The 20,420-nt window shown below is 36.3% G+C and overlaps 1 protein-coding gene across 3 annotated transcripts in view; it reads right to left on the minus strand.

The window, feature by feature from the left end:
• Positions 1–20,420, minus strand: part of DMD (dystrophin) — a 2,119,021-nt gene that overhangs the window by 1,502,779 nt on the left and 595,822 nt on the right. For all 3 annotated transcript variants that reach the window (XM_045089435.1, XM_045089434.1, XM_045089436.1), the window contains exon 13: positions 18,579–18,698. In XM_045089435.1, the coding sequence (XP_044945370.1) occupies positions 18,579–18,698 (120 nt within the window). The remainder of the gene's footprint in view (positions 1–18,578; positions 18,699–20,420) is intronic.

Genomic DNA, 20,420 nt, shown 5'->3' on the forward strand with positions numbered 1-20,420 from the left:
TAATGGGTGCTACAGAACTGAGCGAGACGTACAGATGCTGAATCCTTTTTGAGTATTTTCATATTTAATTTTGGCAGAAGTTTGACTAGATTTAACCAAACATTTTTAACAGGGATTTGAAGCCTAATGTTATAATTTCATCTAAGAATATTTTTGACATTTACCTCCTATTGCTTAAAGTATTTTTAAAAATCAGAAAATACTTACACTCCCAGATCAAGAATGTGTGCTCTTTCACAAAGTCTTATTTTTCAAAGGTAAATATGACTGTCTAATTCGTTAATGAAATTTTGTCTTGGTGATTATGTTAAAAACATAGTGAGATTTTTAACTTAAAGAAGCATGCTCCCCTGTGCCATTACAGTCAGTTCTATATATTATTTATGAGCTTATAAAGTGCTAATGAATAAATCCTGAAAGGCCCAGTTGTTGATGCTGTTATTATTTGCAGGCTATTATTTAATGTTCTGTGGCAGCTTAATCAACTCTGTACTCCCCAGATTCCACCAGTCTATCTAATTGGGATACCAGAGAATCAAGAGCAGGAGTCCTAAAGAGCATTCCAGCATGACAGCGTCCTTCCCAGAATCCATTGTATTCCTAAGCATTCTTTGGTAATTTAAAGGTTTTACTGTTCCTGATTGTTTTATTCCTTATGGTCTCTGGACTTCTTGGGGCAGAGGGAACTCCCTACCACTGTGATTAATGCAACACATGAATTTCATATAGTACAAAAATGTCTCAAGGCTCAGTATCACCACTATAGTTATCAATACAGGGATTTTTCTCCTAAGTATTATCTTAGAAACTGTTTTTCTTTCTCTGTCATTAAATACCTGCCTACCAGTCATTTTCGGCAACAAGAGATCTGTTTACGGTAAATCTGAAGAGCCACAGGAGATGAGAATCACATGTGAAGCCCTGTCTTCCCCACCTAGAATCCTAGATCTTTACTACTTACAGTGGGCATTAACAGTATAGCAGCATCTCTGAATGTGCTCACCTGGTTCATATCACCAGGCCTAAAGTAGATCGCCTGGATTCTTGTCCCAGTTCTACCGTTGCCCAACTCAGTAATACCTCTAAGCAAATACTTTATCTTGTTACGATTTAGATTTCCCACTAGTGAAAGAGAGATGTTAGTACGTGGCCTGGTAGCCTCCTGGCCAAGTAAACAAATGTGAAAATGCTCTGAAAACTGTGATAAATTATTGGGATGCTTGTGACTGGTAAATATTTAGAGCTTAGTTGGTGGAAAATTAGCTTTTGTTTCCAGATGTGATAAGCCTACAGTATAACATAACTTTAACATAGAATATAACAAAACATTTCAGCATGACACAAAGATGACTAGTTTTTCATATTTTACCTACAGTTTATTATGTCTTATATTTTATACAAGAGTTGAAAATCTTTGACCTAAATTCTAAACCAGGAACATAATCCATTATTTGTCCTATTTATAATCAGGTGAGTGAAAAACAGATACCCCTCTATGCCTCATTCTATGTACTGAACTATTCCATCTATAAGAAATCACAAATTCTAATGTTTATGCATAATAACATGTACAAAATAATCTAGGTATAAGAGAATGGGCAATAATGGGGATTGTAGCTAAATAGAGAGTTCATGCTAAAGATGGGAAAGCTATCTAATTCTTACTGAGGCTAACAGGAGAACAGGCAAAGGGTCACCAGATCAGTTGCTTTTTTCCACAGAAGCTAGATATTTACAGTTTCATATCACATTTAAACATTAAGTACCATATGTATGAAAAAGAATTTTATTTGAATATACTTGTAATTTTATTTTATTTTTTTGAATATTTTATTTACTTATTTGAGAAAGTGAGAGAAAAAAAGCACAGGAGCAGGGGCAGAGGAACAGAGAGAAGCAGGCTCCCCTCTGAGCAAAGAGCCCAACTCGGGGCTCGATACCAGGACCCTGGGATCATGACCTGAGTTGAAAGCAGACACTTAACTGACTAAGCCACACAGGCGCCCTGAATGTACTTATAATTTTAGGTGCCAAACACAAATTCCTAGAAAGACACAAATCACTCAAACTGACCGAAAGAAAGAAAAGAAAATCTGGAAAATGTGGAAAATGTTGACAAAACCTGAATTTGGAAATGAGAAAAGCAAAGTCTTATTTAAATATATTTAATCTTTCATTTAATACTTCTCCAATAAAGAAAATTCCTGGTACAAATGGCAAGTTCTGAAGCCTGTACAATCAGGCACTTAAACCTAGCAACCTCTTACAAGAAAAACAATAGGCCAATCTCTTTCACGGACACAATGGGAAAATTCTAAATTAAATGTTAGCAAATGTTAAGAAAGAGATCTAGCAACAAACAAAAAAGATTATACATATTATCTATGTTTGGCTTACGTCAGGAATGCAAGGCTATTTTTACTCTAGAAAATTAAGCAGTGTGACTTTACGTATTAAGAGAATAAAGAAGAAAACTAATATGATCATTTCAAGTGATCCTGAAAAAAACGTTTGCTAAAATTCAGCACCCAGCAATGATGCGGCCTTTTAGAACATTAGGAATAAAAGACATCTACAACAAACCTATAAGAGATATACTTTGTAGTGATTTACTAGAAACCTCACCTCTGAGACCTAAAATGAGAAACAATCAACAATAATCTCATTGTACTAGAGTATACAGCATAATAAGGCAAGAAAAAATGATTAAATGAACAATGATTGGAAAGGGAGAAGCAAAACAGTAATTACAAACAACCTTATATGTACATCTGAGTGATGTGACAGATAAACTATTCAAATTGTCAGCATGATCTCTGGATACAAAGCTAAGAAACAAAAATCAAGTTGTATTTCTCCCTATCAGCAAAAGACAAACAGAAAATGAAATTTTGAAAAGATACCATTCACAACAACAGCAAAAATATAAAAAAATATATCAAATAAAGGAACAAATCTCATAAAAAGTCTAAGACCCACTATCCTGGAAACAATAAAACATTATTGGAAGAATACAAAGGCCTAAATAAATCAAAGGCTTTCCATATTCATGAACTGAAAAGTTTTACATAATAAAGATGTTAATTTACCACAAATTAATCCATACAGCCAATAAACCCCAATTAAGATCATAGCAGGTTTTGAGGTGGGGCAGATGAGCTGATTCTAAAATCTATATGGAAATGTGAATAAACAAAAATAGCCCAGTTAATCTCTTAAAGGGAGAAAACAAATGTGAATGGGTTACATTAACCAAGATAGATTTAGAGTTTCCCTCAGCTTGACTAAACTTTGGCTTTAGGCCCCTTCTTTTTCTTAGAGCACTTACTTTAGGGAATTTGCAAATGTAAATTTTTCTCTACCCCTTTAAGATGTAAATCTACAACCCAAGAATGTCTTTCTCCAGGACCTGAAGTCCATCCCTTTGAAATGTAATTATCAAGAAAGATAGTGCCCTGGAATCCCAAACTCTGAGAGAGTAGGAGCCTAACTCTGATAAGGGACAATTAGCAAACAAAGATGGCATAATCACATTGACTACCCAAGCCCACAAAGGTCCTCTAGTACTTTTATGCCCACTCATTCCAGCACTAATAAACTCGTCCACTCTGTTTGTTCAGGGGAACTGACTTCAATCTCTTCCCTGTTACATCAGTCTTGATCCCTAATGCAATAATCTTTTTTTTTTTAAGATTTTATTTATTTATTTGACAGACAGAGATCACAAGTAGGCAGAGATGCAGGCAGAGAGAGAGAAGGGGAAGCAGGCTTCCCGCTGAGCAGAGAGCCCGACGCGGGGCTCCTCGATCCCAGGACCCTGAGATCACAACCTGAGCCGAAGGCAGGGGCTTTAACCCACTGAGCCACCCAGGCGCCCCCCTAATGCAATAGTCTTGAATAAATTCCATCTTGCCCATTTTGCCAACTGTTCCTATTTTTCTTTTACAATACTATCAGCTGTCAAAATTTATCATAAAGCCATAGTAATTAAAACAATGTGGTATTGGCATAACTACAGGGAAATGTACAAATGAAACTGGATTGGAGTTCATAAAGTGACCCATATATGTATGAGCATTTTATTAAAAGTGAAAGTGCAGAACATTAAGCATGGTCTTTGCAATAAATCATGCTACTTTAGTTTGATCTAAATGGGAAAAAAAAAAGACATTCATTCCTTCCTCACAACAGAAATACTAGATGGATTGTAATATGATAGGTAAAGCAATTAAGTCCCAGGGGTGCCTGGGTGGCTCAGTGGGTTAAAAAGCCTCTGCCTTCGGCTCCAGTCATGATTCCAGGGTCCTGGGATAGAGCCCCACATTAGGCTCTCTGCTCAGCGGGGAGCCTGCTTCCCCCTCTCTCTCTCTGCCTGCCTCTTTGCCTAGTTGTGATCTCTGTCAAATAAAATAAATAAAATCTTTAAAAAAGAAAACACTCTTTAGGGGCACCTGGGTGGTTCAGTGGGTTAAGCCTCTGACTTCAGCTCAGGTCATGATCTCAGGGTCCTGTGATCAAGCCCCGAATTGGGCTCTCTGCTCAGCAGGGAGCCTGCTTCCCCTTCTCTCTCTGCCTGCCTCTCTGTCTACTTGTGATCTCTCTTTCTCTGTCAAATAAATAAATAAAATCTTTTAAAAAAAAAAACAATTAAGTTCCTATATGACAATTCAGGAGAATATATTTTGGGTCACAGAGTAGAAAAATTTATTTTTAAACTCAGGACAAAAATACAATAACCATAAAAGAAAATACTTAAGTGGAGTATACTGAACATAAAACTTCTGTGTATTAAAAAAGATATCATTAAAAAGTAAAAGGACAAAGCACCTCATAAAAGCAAAAAAAAATGAAATTATAATCTAGATATCAACAAAGGATTAAAATCCTGAATACATATTTTTAAATAACTGCAACAAGTCACTAAGAGAAATACACATATTCCAACAGGCAGGCATTTCAAAAAATAGGTATTTCTTTTTTTTAAGATTTTATTTATTTACTTGACTGACAGAGATCAAAAGTAGGCAGAGAAGCAGACAGAGAGAGAGAGAGAGAGAGAGAGAGAGAAGCAGGCTCCCCGCTGAGCAGAGAGCCCGATGTGGGGCTCGATCCCAGGACCTTGAGATCACGACCCAAGCCAAAGGCAGAGGCCTCAACCCACTGAGCCACCCAGGCGCTCCAATAGGTATTTCTAACAGCCAATGAAACAACTGTCATTGCGTTTTTAATCTCATTAGTCATCACTACATGCAAACGTTCACAAGAGATACTGTTAGAAAACAACCATCAAGGCTCACATTAACAATCTGACAATATCAAGTACCGATGAGGATGTGAAGCAATTTGTACTTTATCCACTACTGATGAGAGTATATAAATTTATGCATCAACTTAGGAAAACTCTTCTGTATTTCCTGTAAAGCTAAATATGCATATACCCAGTAATTCAGCAATTTCAATCTTAGGTATATACTCAATGCAAAAGCATACATACATTCATGAAAATATATGTACAGTTAGGTTCACAGCAGTGTGATTCATAATGATCCCAAATTGGAGCCAGCCCAAATTTTCTCAACAATAGAACATATAATTAAATTGTATATTCACAGAAAGGAATACTATCCAGCCATAAAAATTAATAAACAAATGCAATATGCATCATGAATGCAACTCACAAACATATCATTGAGTGAAAAAATGTCAGTTATAAAACTAGATTATGTTGCATCAAGACCTGTACCCTGGGGATAAAAATATATGTTTATAAAAAAATAAAAAATTATAAAAAAATACTAGATTATGAACTGCATTTACATTAAGTTAAAAATAAAATTACTTTGAGGCATTATAAATCAGGATAAAGGTTAACTTTGAGAAGGTGTGAAAAGTTTATGACTATGACAGAGTTTGATAGGGCTGTCTCAATTGTTGCCAATGTATTATCTTTTTATTTGATGTGGAACTACAGATATGTTACTGTTGTGGAGTCTTGACCTAAAATTATGATTTGTGTACTTTTCTGGATGCTCTCATCAAATAAATTTTTAATTGTTGCATAATATAAAGTTTAGGGTTTTTCTTGGAGTCAAAAAGGCCAGAACTCTTGTAAGATCATATCAGAACTATATTCATAAAAAATACCATTACTCTAATATATTCATATTTATACACTTGTAGTCATCAAGAATATTATTCTATTATACTTGCATGTATTTCTCCTGTAATAATTTTCTCAAGGTCACATAGTAATTTTCTTCTGTGAAATTGAGAAATTAGGACAAATCACACAGATCTGGATACCAATCCCAGCCCTGCCACTTGAAATCTGCATAAACTTGGATTTTAACTCTATTATGCATTGACTTTTTCATTTTTGAAACAGGGAGAGTATTACAAAGTATATAAAATTTTTGGAAAATGAGCACATGAAAGGGCTAATAATTATAATTATCGCTTCATGGGCAATAATTGTTGACACTTGGCTTAGTGAAATTATCTCCATTAAATTAAAAAAATTAAACATGCTTTTTATTCACCAAGTATAGAATTAGAAACTAGAAACAAAAAATATTTTCATCTGTAATCTTCTTCATAATCTCTATTTATCAGTCCCATAGGCTTTAACACTCCCTAGACTTTTTCCCTCCCCAAATTATCCCAAAGGTATATACTATAAGTATTTTTTTAAGATTTTATTTATTTATTTGACAGAGAGAGATCACAAGTAGGCAGAGAGGCAGGCAGAGAGAGAGGAGGAAGCAGGCTCCCTGCTGATCAGAGAGCCTGATGTGGGGCTCCATCCCAGAACCCTGGGATCATGACCTAAGCCAAAGGCAGAGGCTTTAACCCACTGAGCCACCCAGGTGCCCCAACTATAAGTATTTTTAATTGGATTCCCCATTTTCAAGCCATGATAGAGAAGAGGACATTAGAACCTTTCTGAAAAGCTACCTTTTTGTAGACTATTTTCCTTTCAAACAACAAAGACACAATTATTATATAAAGTGGCTCAAAAAAAAGGGAGTGGTGATATATAAAAAACAGCCTCATAGAGAAAAATTTGAACTGAGTTTTCTACATGAAGTAATTTTTAAAGCAGATGACAAACAAGAATTTTCTGAATAACAGGAATAGTTTATATAAGTACAGTGACATAGAGAGTATCAGAAATGGCTTATAGAAATAGAATATAGGTCGAGGGATATGTGGGAGCTAATAGAAGACAGGTATTGAAAGGCAGGTGGGGGTCAGGTAATAAAAACCATTGGAGGCCTAAGTGATCAGACTGTGTAAAGAAGGGAGAGCAACTAAGGATTTTAAGCAAAGGAGAAACTGCAATAAACAGCTTTTGAGAGCCCACACTGACTTTAATACAGAAATTGGATTAAGAAAAGGTGAAAATTCAGGCAAGGACTGGAAATAAGATGAAACAATGAACACGAGAGACAATGAACACATTCTGTGACTGATGACATGCAGAGGGCTCAGAGGGAAAGGAAATTGAGGAGGTGGGAATGATTCCAGGTTTCTGATACAGGTGTCATGGTGAACATCTATGTAATAATAAAAGCGGGGAAGTCAGCAAAGGAAGCGAGTTTAGAGGGAAGTAGGGCACAAGGAATTGAATTTCACCTTGTTAAGCCTGAGAAGCATTTTGGCCTTCAAGTTGGGATAGAAGAAACTGGTATAGAAATAAATGGGATAGAAGAAATTGGGCTCAGGAAAGAAATCTGGGGAGAAGATACATACCCAGGCTTATCAGCTTTAGTTTATTTTTGATAGAGGCTTCTGAAGGAACGGAGAGAAAAGCCTTCTTTATACAAGACAACACATGTCCCTTATTTCTGCTTAGGTTTTTTTTTTTTTTAAACTATTAGGTATTTTATTTTAATTTTTATAGTGTTCCAAGATTCATTGTTTATGTGCTCCATGCAATCTGTGCCCTCCTTAATACCCACCACCAGGCTCACCCAACCCCCCATCCTCCTCCCCTCCAAAACCCTCAGTTTGTTTCTCAGAATCCACAGTCTCTCATGGTTCATCTCCCTCTCCAATTTCCCCTAATTCACTTGTCTTCTCCTTGAAATTAAAGAATTCCTAGTTCTGTAAACATTCTTTAAATGTCACCAGGCTGGTAAAATCCAGCTAAAATGCTAAAATACAAAGTATATTCAAACCAACACAGGATCTAATTATTAGTCCTTGTAATCTAGACACTACACCATGTCCAGGATTGTATTAATTTACTAAGTATCTATACCATTTGCTTTCATTTAATATTAATCATATAAACATATACATCTATACATAAGAGAAAATGTAAATGTGCAAAATGTAAATGTATATGTATATATACACATTTGTGTATAGTTATATACATGTATTTACATTTATATAAATGGATGGGAAGTCAGAGCTTCCTCATCAAAACCTTAATTGATTTAAGGATATTATTTTTTACAACCAGCAAAATTTCAAACAATTAACATACCTCTCCTGAATTAAAACATGAAAGACAACTACATAACATTTGAATGTGACATTCTAACTTTACATGACATTGTTATAAATCTTCTGAAGTCATGTGGGAGACGAAATGAACTATTAACCCCTTCTATTCAGGCAAAATGTACACAGTTTCCCAGCTAGATCCTGAAATGGCTTCTTTGCCCAAAAGTTTTTGATGCTGCAGGGTGAATAAATGAATTCAATCATTTTCAGTTCAATTCTCAGGCACATAAATCAGGTACCAGAAAAGAATATAGCAAAACACAAACGTTCTCCACCAGCCCAAAGAAGGATAAGAAGACTCACCTTATATTATTATCAACAGATATATGCCAATAAGGTAAGCAACCTAGAAGAAATGGATGCATTCTTGGAAACATAAATTTCCAAGACTGAAATAGGAAGAAATTAACAACCTGAATAGAACAATAACTGTAACGAGATTAAAGTACTGATCAAAAACCTCCCAAAAAACAAGAGTCCAGGACCTGATGGATTCCCTGGGGAATTCTACCAAACATTCAAAGAAAAAATAATACCTATTCTCCTGAAGCTGTTTCAAAAAATAGAACAGAAGGAAAACTTCCAGACTCTTTCTATGAAGCCAGCATTACCCTGATCACCATACCAGGCAAAGACCCCATCAAAAAGGAGAATTTGAGATCTATATCCCTGATGAATATGGATGCCAAGATTCTCAACAAGATTCTACCTAATAGGATCCAAGAGTACATTAAAAAAGATTATCCATCATGACTAGGTGGGATTTACTCGGAGGTTGCAAGGGTGGTTCAACATTCGCAAATCAATCAATGTGATAGAACAAATCAGTAAAAGAAGAGAAAAGAAACCCATGGGCCTCTCAACTGATGCAGAAAAAGCATTTGACAAAATACAGCATCCTTTCCTGATTAAAACTCTTCAGAGTATAGGGATAGAGGGAATATTGCTCAACTTCATAAAACCCATCTATGTAAAACCCACAGGGAATATCATTCTCAATGGGGAAAAGCTGACAGCCTTGAGAAAAGGAACACAACAAGGATGCCCACTCTCCCCACTATTCTTCAACATAGTACTAGAAATCCTAGCAATAGCAATCAGACAACAAAAAGAAATAAAAGGTATTCAAATTGGCAATGAAGAAGTCAAACTCTCTTTCTTCGCAGATGACATGATACTTTATATGGAAAACCCAAAAGACTCCACCTCCACCTCCAAATTATTAGAAAACATACAGCAATTCAGTAATGTGGCAGGATACAAAATCAATGCACAGAAATCAGCTATTTTCTCATACACTAACAATGAAACTCTAGAAAGGGAAATTAGAGAATCAATTCCATTTACAATACCACTAAAATCCATTAGATACCTTGGAATAAACCTAACCAAAGAGGTGAAGAATATATACTCGAGGAACTACAGAACACTCATAAAAGAAATTGAAGAAGACACAAAAAGATGGAAAAACATTCCATGCTCATAGATCGGAAGAATAAACATTGTTAAAATATCTCGGCTGCCTAGAGCAATCTATACTTTCAACACCATCCCGATCAAAATATCATTGGAATTTTTTGAAGTTCTGGAACAAATGATCCTAAAATTTGTATGGAACCAGAAAAGACCCACATTGCCAAGGAAATGCTGAAAAGGAAAAACAAAGCTGAGGGCATCATGTTTCCTGATTTCAAGCTTTATTACAAAGCTTTGACCACCAAGACAGCATGGTACTGGCACAAAAACAGACACATAGACCAATGGAACAGAGTAGAGAGCCCAGATATGGACCCTCAATTGTATGGTCAAATAATCTTCAACAAAGCAGGAAAAAATATCCAGTGGAAAAAGACAGTCTCTTCAATAAATGGTGCTGGGAAAATTGGACGGCTATGTAAAGAAGAATGAAACTCAAACATTCCCTTACACCATACACTAAGATAAACTCAAAATGGATGAAAGACTTCAATGTGAGACATGAATCCGCCAAAATCCTAGAGAAGAACATAGGCAGCAACCTCTTCGACATCCGCCACAGCAACTTCTTCCAAGACACATCTCCAAAGGCAAGGGAAACAAAAGCAAAAAATGAACTTTTGGGACTTCATCAAGATCAAAAACTTCTGCACAGCAAAGAGACAGTCAACAAAACAAAGAGGTAACCCATGGAATGGGAGAAGATATTCACAAATGACACTACAGACAAAGGGCTGATATCCAAGATCTATAAAGAACTTCTACAACTCAACATTCCAAAAACAGATGATCAAGTCAAAAAATGGACAGAAGACATTAACATACACTTCTCCTATGAAAACATACAAATGGATAGCAGACATATGAAAAAATGTTCATCATCATTAGCCATGAGGGAGATATTAAGGAGAGCATGTATTGCACGGAGCACTGGGAATGGTGTAAAAAACTGTTAAATGAATAAAAATGAATATTGTTACACTGAAAAGAAATTAAAAAAAAAAAAAAACAACAACACATTGAGATACCACCTTACACCAGTTAGAATGGCCAAAATTAACAAGGCAAAAATCAACAAATGTTGGAGTGGCTGTGGAGAAAGGGGAATCCTCTTACACTGTTGGTGGGAATGCAAGTTGGTGCAGCCACTTTGGAAAACACTGTGGATATTCCTCAAAAAATTAAAAATAGAGATATCCTAGGACCCAGCAATTGCACAAATGAGTATTTACTTCAAAGATACAGATGTAGTGAAAAGAAGGGCCATATGTCCCCCAATGTTAATAGCAGCAATGTCCACAATAGCTAAACTGTGGAAATAGCTGAGATACCCTTCAACAGATGAATGGATAAAGAACATGTGGTCCATATATACAGTGGGATATTACTCAGCCATCAGAAAGGATAAATACCCAACTTTTGCATCAACATGGATGGGACTGGAAGAGATTAAACTGAGTGAAATAAGTCAAGCAGAGAAAGTCAATTATCATTATGGTATAATTTACTTGTGGAATATAAGGAATAATGTGGAGGACATTAGGAAAATGAAAGGAAAAGTGAAGGAGGGGAAATTGGAGGGGGAGATGAACCATGAGAGACTGTGGACTCCAAGAAACAGGCTGAAGGTTTTAGAGGGGAGGGGTGTTGGGGAAGATGGCTGAGCCTGGTAATGGGTATTAAGAAGGGCACAGATTGCATGGAGCACTGGGTGTTATAGGCAAACAATGAATCATGGAACACTACATCAAAAACCAATGATGTATTGTATGGTGACTAACACAATAAAAAAAAAAGGCTCACCTTATCCGTGGATATGCCATGGAAGGCTTTGCAAAATATATTAGGTAAATCTAAATACTTTGTATGCATGCCACTCCAACAGATCATCCAACATAATAAATCCACCAAAGAATATGACTTAATAATGTCACATAATATTTGTACAAACTGTTTAATGTCATCTGATATACAGTTTTCATGTCTTGATTTTAGTGAATGTATTTTAGTTCTTAGAGACATTTTTTATCTTCAAAAATAATTTTTTATTCAATAAAGAATTTTATTAACTTTATCAAATGAGTGAGAAACAAAACATGCATAAATTTAATAAGCTGTTCTAAAATTGTATTTTCTAGGCTATTCTTCTGAAGAGGATGCTTGTCTATATACTTTCTTTTGATATACCTTTATTTTTCCATAATAGTAGATAGTAACTTCAAGATTAAGGTCATTTATCAAAATAGTTCAAATGCCTTTTATATACCAGAAACTCTCCTGGGCCCAGGCCTTAGACAACTTTAATACATCTAGTTGGGCTCTCAAGTGTTAACATGTATAGAAGAACATATCTACAAATGGGACTTCAATGGCTCCGACTTTTCTCTGAAAGATGTTTCCATTAGAACAACTTCTAGAACTAGACACCTGTTTTTGGTTCTTTTTTTATTAGAAACAAATATCTCTCTAAAACAACAGAAATTCTTTAAGCTCCATTTATAGTCCTTCTTCAGTTTTTCAAAAACAAAAGACCCCATAGGACCTGCGCACCTTCCAAACACCTCCCTTACTTTGTTTTGAGTTCCTACTTAAATGCCACCTTCTCAAGTAAGCATACCCTGACCACCCCAGGTAAAACACTCCCTTCTCCAGTCTTTTCTTTATAGTTATCACCTTTTTCATAGTATAAAACTTGGTTATTTATTATGATGTGTGCTTAGAATATAAGCTTCATAAAGAAATCATTTATGTTTTGCCTATGCTTTACCTCAAAGCTTAGACTTGGCTGGCATCTAGAAGGCATGCAAGAAATATTTATTGAATGAATAAATGCTGTTCTTCTGTACAGAACACCTTCCTACCCTTTACTATTGCCTAATTAACCTCTACTTTCCTGACCTTCTAGAGCAAGAAAGGTCATCCAGCAATGTCTATTTTTGTCCCACTGAATACATCATGGCCATAATTGTACATTTCATTGTACTTTAATAGTGCAGGTCCAGAAGGGCAAATGCCTTGGCTATTTCCCTTGCTTCTCCCTGCCATTGTAGTTCCAGCTGTCATCCAGGCAGAGGGCTGCTGCTCAATACACTTTTATTAAATGAATTTTGGTGGAGTTGCGCATCACACATCAATTCTAATTCTTAGGTAAGCCCCTTCTATCTGCCAAGTCTCTTCTAACACCACTCTTCTGAACCTCGGAGCTGTAGCCAAATGTGCCCTTTTCAGTTCCCTAAGGATGCCTTGATCACCTGATCTACACTTTCTCCTTCCTGGAAACTACCCATCTCCACCTAGCTCCTTTATACACCCTTTATACAGTTCCCTTTGACATATCCTTTAGACCCTAGCTTAAACACTTTCCTAGGGAATCATCTTTTGCCCTCAAATTTCATTTGAAGTCTTATTAGTGCATTGCAACAAAATCTTATTTCTTTCCTTCAGAGAAATAGGTTCTGTCCATTCTTAATTATTTGGTCATTTTTTAAAAATTTTTTAAAATTTATTTTCAGCATAACAATATTCATTGTTTTTGTACCACACTCAGTGCTCCATGCAATCCATGCCCTCTCTAATACCCACCACCTGGTTCCCCCAACCTCCCACCCCCCGCCCTTTCGTTTTTCAGAGTCCATAGTCTCTCATGGTTCACCTCCCCTTCTAATTTCCCTCAACTCCCTTCTCCTCTCTAACTCCTCATGTCCTCCATGCTATTTGTTATGCTCCACAAATAAGTGAAACCATATGATAATTGGGTCTCTCTGCTTGACTTATTTCACTCAGCATAATCTCTTCCAGTCCCATCCATGTTGCTACAAAAGTTGGCTATTCATCCTTTCTGATGGAGGCATAATACTCCATAGTGTATATGGACCACATCTTCCTTATCCATTTGTCCGTTGAAGGGCATCTTGGTTCTTTCCACAGTTTGGCAATCGTGGCCATTGCTGCTATAAACATTGGGGTACAGATAGCCCTTCTTTTCACTACATCTGTATCTTTGGGGTAAATACCCAGGAGTGCAATTGCAGGGTTATAGGGAAGTCCTATTTTTAATTTCTTGAGGAATCTCCACACTGTTCTCCAAAGAGGCTGCACCAACTTGCATTCCCACCAACAATGGAAGAGGGTTCCCCTTTCTCCACATCCTCTCCAACACTTGTTGTTTCCTGTCCTGCTAATTTTGGCCATAGCACCAAAAACCATAAGATACCTGGGAATATTTGGTCATTTTTTTTTACCTTTTTTTTATTTGTTTTTATTTTTTATAAACATATATTTTTATCCCCAGGGATACAGGTCTGTGAATCACCAGGTTTACACACTTCACAGCACTCACCAAAGCACATACCCTCCCCAATGTCCATAATACCACCCCTTCTCCCAAACCCCCTCCCCCCAGCAACCCTCAGTTTGTTTTGTGAGATTAAGAGTCACTTATGGTTTGTCTCCCTCCCAATCCCATCTTCCTTCATTTATTCTTCTCGTACCCACTTAAGCCCCCATGTTGTAGCACCACTTCCTCATATCAGGGAGATCATACCACAATGAGATATCACCTCACACCAGTCAGAATGGCTAAAATAAACAAGTCAGGAAATGAAAGATGCTGGCAAGGATGTGGAGAAAGGGGAAACCTCCTATTTGGTCATTTTTGTTAATATCTGATTAAGGTCTATTTCCTCCACGAGACTGCAAGAACCGAGAGAGCAGTCACCATGCCTACCATGCCTACCATGGTGACCATGGATGAAAAGAATTAGCATTTGATTTCAAAGAAGGAGCATGAGAAATGGCTACCACTGTTTCTAGTTTCCAAGGAAGGCAGAAGGCTCACAGATTATTCACTCTTGACCCAGGAAAATAATGACAAATTCTCTTTTTGTTTACTGTTTTACCTCTGTTACCCAGCACAATCCCTGGGACATAATAAGAACATAGCAAATATTCACTGAAAAAATGAAAAATAGAATGTAGATGCTTAGAAAGAGATATGATAATGTCCTCCTGGACTGAATACTCTACATAAATTACTAATCTCAGTTATTTAGTCAAGCTATTTCTCAATAAAATCAGTTAAATGGCATCATTGCTTACAAATCAGGCTCTCTATGTATTGACATCATAGAAACTGCTAAAGCTAAGGACAAGTTTATGACCTGTGGTGACATTGCTGAGGGACAAGTTGAATCTCTGAGAATCAAATTAATTTACAACAGACTGTGCTTTTCAGAATATTGTCCTTCATAAACCATGCTATCTTTCAGAATCCCTAAGCATATTTCTGACCTTTGTTTTCCTTCAAATCTTTTAACAGAAAGGTTTCTAAGTCTTTTTAAAAAGTTACAGAAAAATGGGGCACCTGGGTGGCTTAGTCAGTTAAGTGTCTTCTTTCAGCTCAGGTCATGATCCCAGTCCTGTATCAGGCTCCCTGCTCCATGGGGAGACTGTTTTTCCCTCTCTCTTTGCCTGCTACTCCCCCCTGTTCGTGCTCATTCTTTCTTTCTCTCTGTCAAATAACAATAAAATATTTTTTTAAAAAAAAGTTAGAGAAAATACAACTTACAATAAAGTTCATAGAATTAAGTCATCACATGTAAAAATATTCTATGAGGAATATTTTCAGAGTTTTAAATCCAGATGATAAGAACACATCCCTCTCTCATTGTACTAAATCAAGGACTTCCCTTTCTAGTTTGCTCCATTTGCATCTCCTAACTAAAGACCAGTGGGTATCCATGTGGGGACCCTGGATGGTGCCTCAGCACACAGGAGCAAAACAGATGAAGGCACTGTAACGGTGGAAAATGGGGGAGTGGGATAAACATTCAATACAATAAGCTGAGAGGAATAAGCTATAGATGACCAGACCTAGCTCCAACAAAAGCCCTTGAGGATCCTTCTTAGATCCCTGCCAATTTTGTATTTCCTTCTGTTTGTGCTTCAGTTTTGTCCCTTGTATGGAGGCCACATACATGTTTTTCTTTCCTCAAATTCTTCCTATCCTAACAGAATTCCTCTGGGCCCTGCATAAGACACAGTAATAGTTCATGGTTTCTGAAGCACACACAGAATTCTTATTACACGCAAAGAATCCTTGTGTTGTTGTCAAAGTGACTACTCCAATGTATTGGTTTATCTGTCTCTTTATCCTTTATTATTTCTCCTATCTTCCTCCTTCTCTGCCATCTTCTCTTTCTCTTCCCCTTTCTTTTAAAAATCCAACTAGGTTAAGACTATATTATGTCATTTTCAAAGAACCTAAGAAAGAATCAACAAAATGTCAAAGTCAGGGGGAGCACCCACCATTCCAGAGCAAGTTAAACCAATGGTCAAGTAGGTATAGAATTCAATCATGGATTCCTCTAAGACTGAGAAAAGTGATGGGATGAGAAGAAAGAAATGTTCAAGCCAGGGTGTTCTCTCCAAGGAATTCCTTATAACCCTGCCCTTTCAGACTCTAGTCTAGATTATCTAAAAGTCAGGTCAGAGTAAGGAGGTATATAGAAGGAAATGAGGATATCAAAAGGGAAAAGGGGGTCACAGGGAAAACAGAAAGCTGGAAGGCAGTAGTCAATACTATTTAATAGTGAGACAATCATGGACAAATACAGAAGGAACCATATGATTTAAGAGAAGCCAATACACACACAGTATCTTAGTAAGTATCTCTGAGCCAATGAAAGCAAGTACGATAATAAATATAGAAAAGCTTAGGGCTGCAACTCTTAATTTATCCTATGTAAGCTCTAACCCCGTCACCATCTGTGAGTACTATAGATGGTTTTTCAAGGTGGCTTAGCCCCACAGACATCATCCCAGAATGATTACATTCCAAAGCTAGTTGTATTAGGTTTGGTAATACCAAAGTAGATGTTTCACAGTTTTTGGGTTAACTAGAAATAGTCTATGACTTAGAAAATGTTGGCCTTGATTTTTTCCTAACCAGTCTCCCTCCCAACTTCTGCCCCCAACCTCCTTCTACCTTTTCTGAAAATTTCTGAGGAATGCTGAGTATTCAATTTTTACCCATCTGTAATTATCTACAACACTATTTTATGAGAACTACAGAATTCCTTCCAATGGTTATAGCAGTGGCCTATCAATACAGTCCTTTACCTGGCCATGAGTATGTATGTGTACAATACATCTGATCATATACGTGATGATATATTATAATAGCAGGTGTCATAAGCCTTTTTATGTCTGTAATCCCTGCAACTTCATTTAATCATAAGCAATTAACATGAGTGACTAATTTATGTTAAATGATCTATTGTAGTGGTTTAAGAATTTTCTTTTTGTTGTTTAATGATAGAGAAGAAGATACCATTGTTAGAGACAAGAAGTTTAAGGCAGTAACCTGAGGAAATGACATTTTACTGGGATAAAAAAACAATTCACGCAAAGAAAGAAGAAAGCAGAGATAAGGCTTTAAGAAACTGTGTTATAAGTAGGTAAGATTAACTATGTTTAGAGCAACCTTGTACTGATAAAGCTATTTAAAGTCAAATTGATTGGATCCTTAGACATGTCAGACTATTGGCCCCTCACAATCACAAGGAAAAGGCAGGCATTTCATGGGTAAAGTGAATGCCTCAAGTATAATTGGTAGGTGTGTGTGTATGTGTGTGTGTGTGTGAGTGTGTGTGTGTATCTGTCACATTCAGAACAGTAAATTGTATTTTTCCTTAATGTTGATATTTTGGTGTATGTACATATGTTTTGTTGAAAATGTTTTCAATTTTTTTAACGGTAAAATGTTGTTTCCAATTAGGAAGAAAAATAAAAATATGAAAATACACAACTTACTTTTTGTTAATGGCACTGGTTATGTTTCAAGGATATAATTACATGACTCAGGTTGAATGAGGGACTGAAAGGCTAAGTATCTCCTCCAATAAAACTCTAGAACTTGGGGCGCCTGGGTGGCTCAGTGGGTTAAGCCACTGCCTTCAGCTCAGGTCATGATCTCAGGGCCCTGGGATCGAGTCCCGCATCGGGCTCTCTGCTCAGCAGGGAGCCTGCTTCCTCCTTCTCTCTGCCTGCCTCTCTGCCTACTTGTGATCTCTCTCTGTCAAATAAATAAATAAAATCTTTAAGAAAAAAAAAAAAATCTAGAACTTAAATATCCTGCTATGTCCTCATCAAGTCTATAACTGAAGTTTTCCAGGAAAAAAAATCTGAAGGTGTTCAGCTTCTCATGATTTGATTGAATGTGATCCCTTTTGTTTTTTTTTCTTTTTAATTTTTGTCCTCTCTTTGTAGCTTTTAAGAGGACATAACCAATATTTCTCTGACCAGTTAGTTCTCTAATACAGGTTATTCATCTATAATTTTTAAAACAAAAGTGGAACTGCCTTCATATATTTCTCCAAAGTCCAGGAAGCTAGTGAGAACAAACAGTGGATAGTTAATGAAAGGGAAATGTGTACAAATGGGACATAATTTGACTTCGTTTAAATAAATATATTGTATTGTAAATATTTATAATATGCAAATTATATTATACATTTTCTAAATATTTCATGAATTGCAATTAATTATTTTGAATGACACAGTTAGTGTATTAAAGAAAATAACCTGACCTTCAGTTGTTCTTCCAAAGCAGCGGTTGCATGGTCTCCACTAGATTCATCGACCACCACCACCATGTGAGTGAGAGAATTGACCCTGACTTGTTCCTGTTCTAAGTCTTCTTGAAGCACCTGTAAGATTAAAAAATTAAAAGCAATTAGAATAATAGTCTCCTGAACTGAATGCCAGAAAACATTTTCCCCAAATGTGCGGGATTTAATTTCTGTCATGTTTTGGGTAATGTAATTTTTTATTAAACCAGAACCATTCCAAGCAAATTTTCTGTTATGGTGCTCACCAAATTTAGCACATTTCTACTGTCAACTGAACGTGGAAGTACACAGAGGGAGCATCTGTTGAGAAAAGCATGGTAGGATGTTCTACACCTTATTCCACCTACTCTCACCTTCTTCAGGACTTTATTCCTAGAATTACCTGCTGTCTCGCATCTTCGGCATCTCCTCTACTGAAGCTCACCATTATCAACTGTAACAAGATCAACTCTCTTGAAGTAAAGAACCCTTCCTGCTACTGCCTTATTATTTGTTCCCCTTCACTGAAAAATATTTTGTTTTCTACACTTACTCTTGCCATTTCCTTATCCTACTATTCTCTTTGACTGAAGATCAATAAACTTTTGCTGAATGAATGGTGCCAGGCAGAGGGGTAAAGGGCAAATGCACAAATGCGTTTGGATAAAGATTACGATCTAATAGAAGGGATTTGCTTTTGAAAAACGGTAATTACAACTACACTGACATCATCTATAACCATAAAATGGTAGTCTAATCTTTCAAAAATCATAGTATACAACTTTTTTAAAATAAAGATAAACAGGATAAACAGAGTGATAAATAGAGAAGGAGTAACAGAAAAGGATGTTCTAGAACTGAGACATCTTGCCTGGGAGCTCCAGTTCCCTCAAGTCCTTATCACATTACCCTCATTGTGATTAAAAAATCCTTCATGGGTACCCAAAATGTCTCATCAGCTAGTTTGCTCCCTGGAATGTTTTATTATATAATATAAGAATGGAGAAACAGGTTTGGGACAAGGTCTGTTAATTTCTGGAAAATCTGTAGTCCTTTCCTGTTAGACAATGATGTTTGGTACCTATCAGACCAGCTCATTGTTATGCAAACCCTATGGTAGATGTAAGCAAACTTATTTGGGATTGGTCACAGCACAAACTCAAAAACATGAGCATTTTTATCCTAGGACTTTCATTTTTTGAGTCTCACTATTTTAGAGAACTATCAAATCACTTACTTTTAGTTCCTCTCTCTAGATTTTCATGCCATATTTTCAAGTGAAGCAATTTAGAATAAAATGACTATGCATTTATTTTGTGTGTGGAGTCTATACTGCCTATCACGCTTTTGACATTCCAGAGCTTACACTGGGTAATAAAACTCTTTCTGCCACGAGGCTGAAAATGGAAACATTAACATTCAGAATTGTCCTTGAAAGTTATATTGAGTCTATGTTTTCTGAGTTATATAAGGCAAGACTGGAAGCATTTCAACTGTGTCATCCAGAAATTGTAAAAATAATTAGAATAATATTTTGGTGGCCATAAGTTCATTTCCTTAATCTGTCCAAATTCTTTCTCCCTACCATTCAAGTATGAGAGTATACACAATCACATGTATTAAAAACAACTAGGAAATAATGCTATATTGCTCACATTTTTACATCTAAATATTTGTTTTCACTGGTTTAATATATCTTAATAAAGGAACTTGAGAAAAATCATCATTTGATTGTGAAGTACTAATTTGAAAACTAGGTTTGGTCTTTCTAAATCATATGTGATCAAATGTACTACTTATTTTCTCCAGCATTTAGATTTC

Source organism: Mustela putorius, unplaced genomic scaffold (assembly GCF_011764305.1).
Source record: "Mustela putorius furo isolate JIRA1106 unplaced genomic scaffold, ASM1176430v1.1 tig00003836_pilon_pilon_pilon, whole genome shotgun sequence".
NCBI classification, from domain to species: Eukaryota; Metazoa; Chordata; class Mammalia; order Carnivora; family Mustelidae; genus Mustela; species Mustela putorius.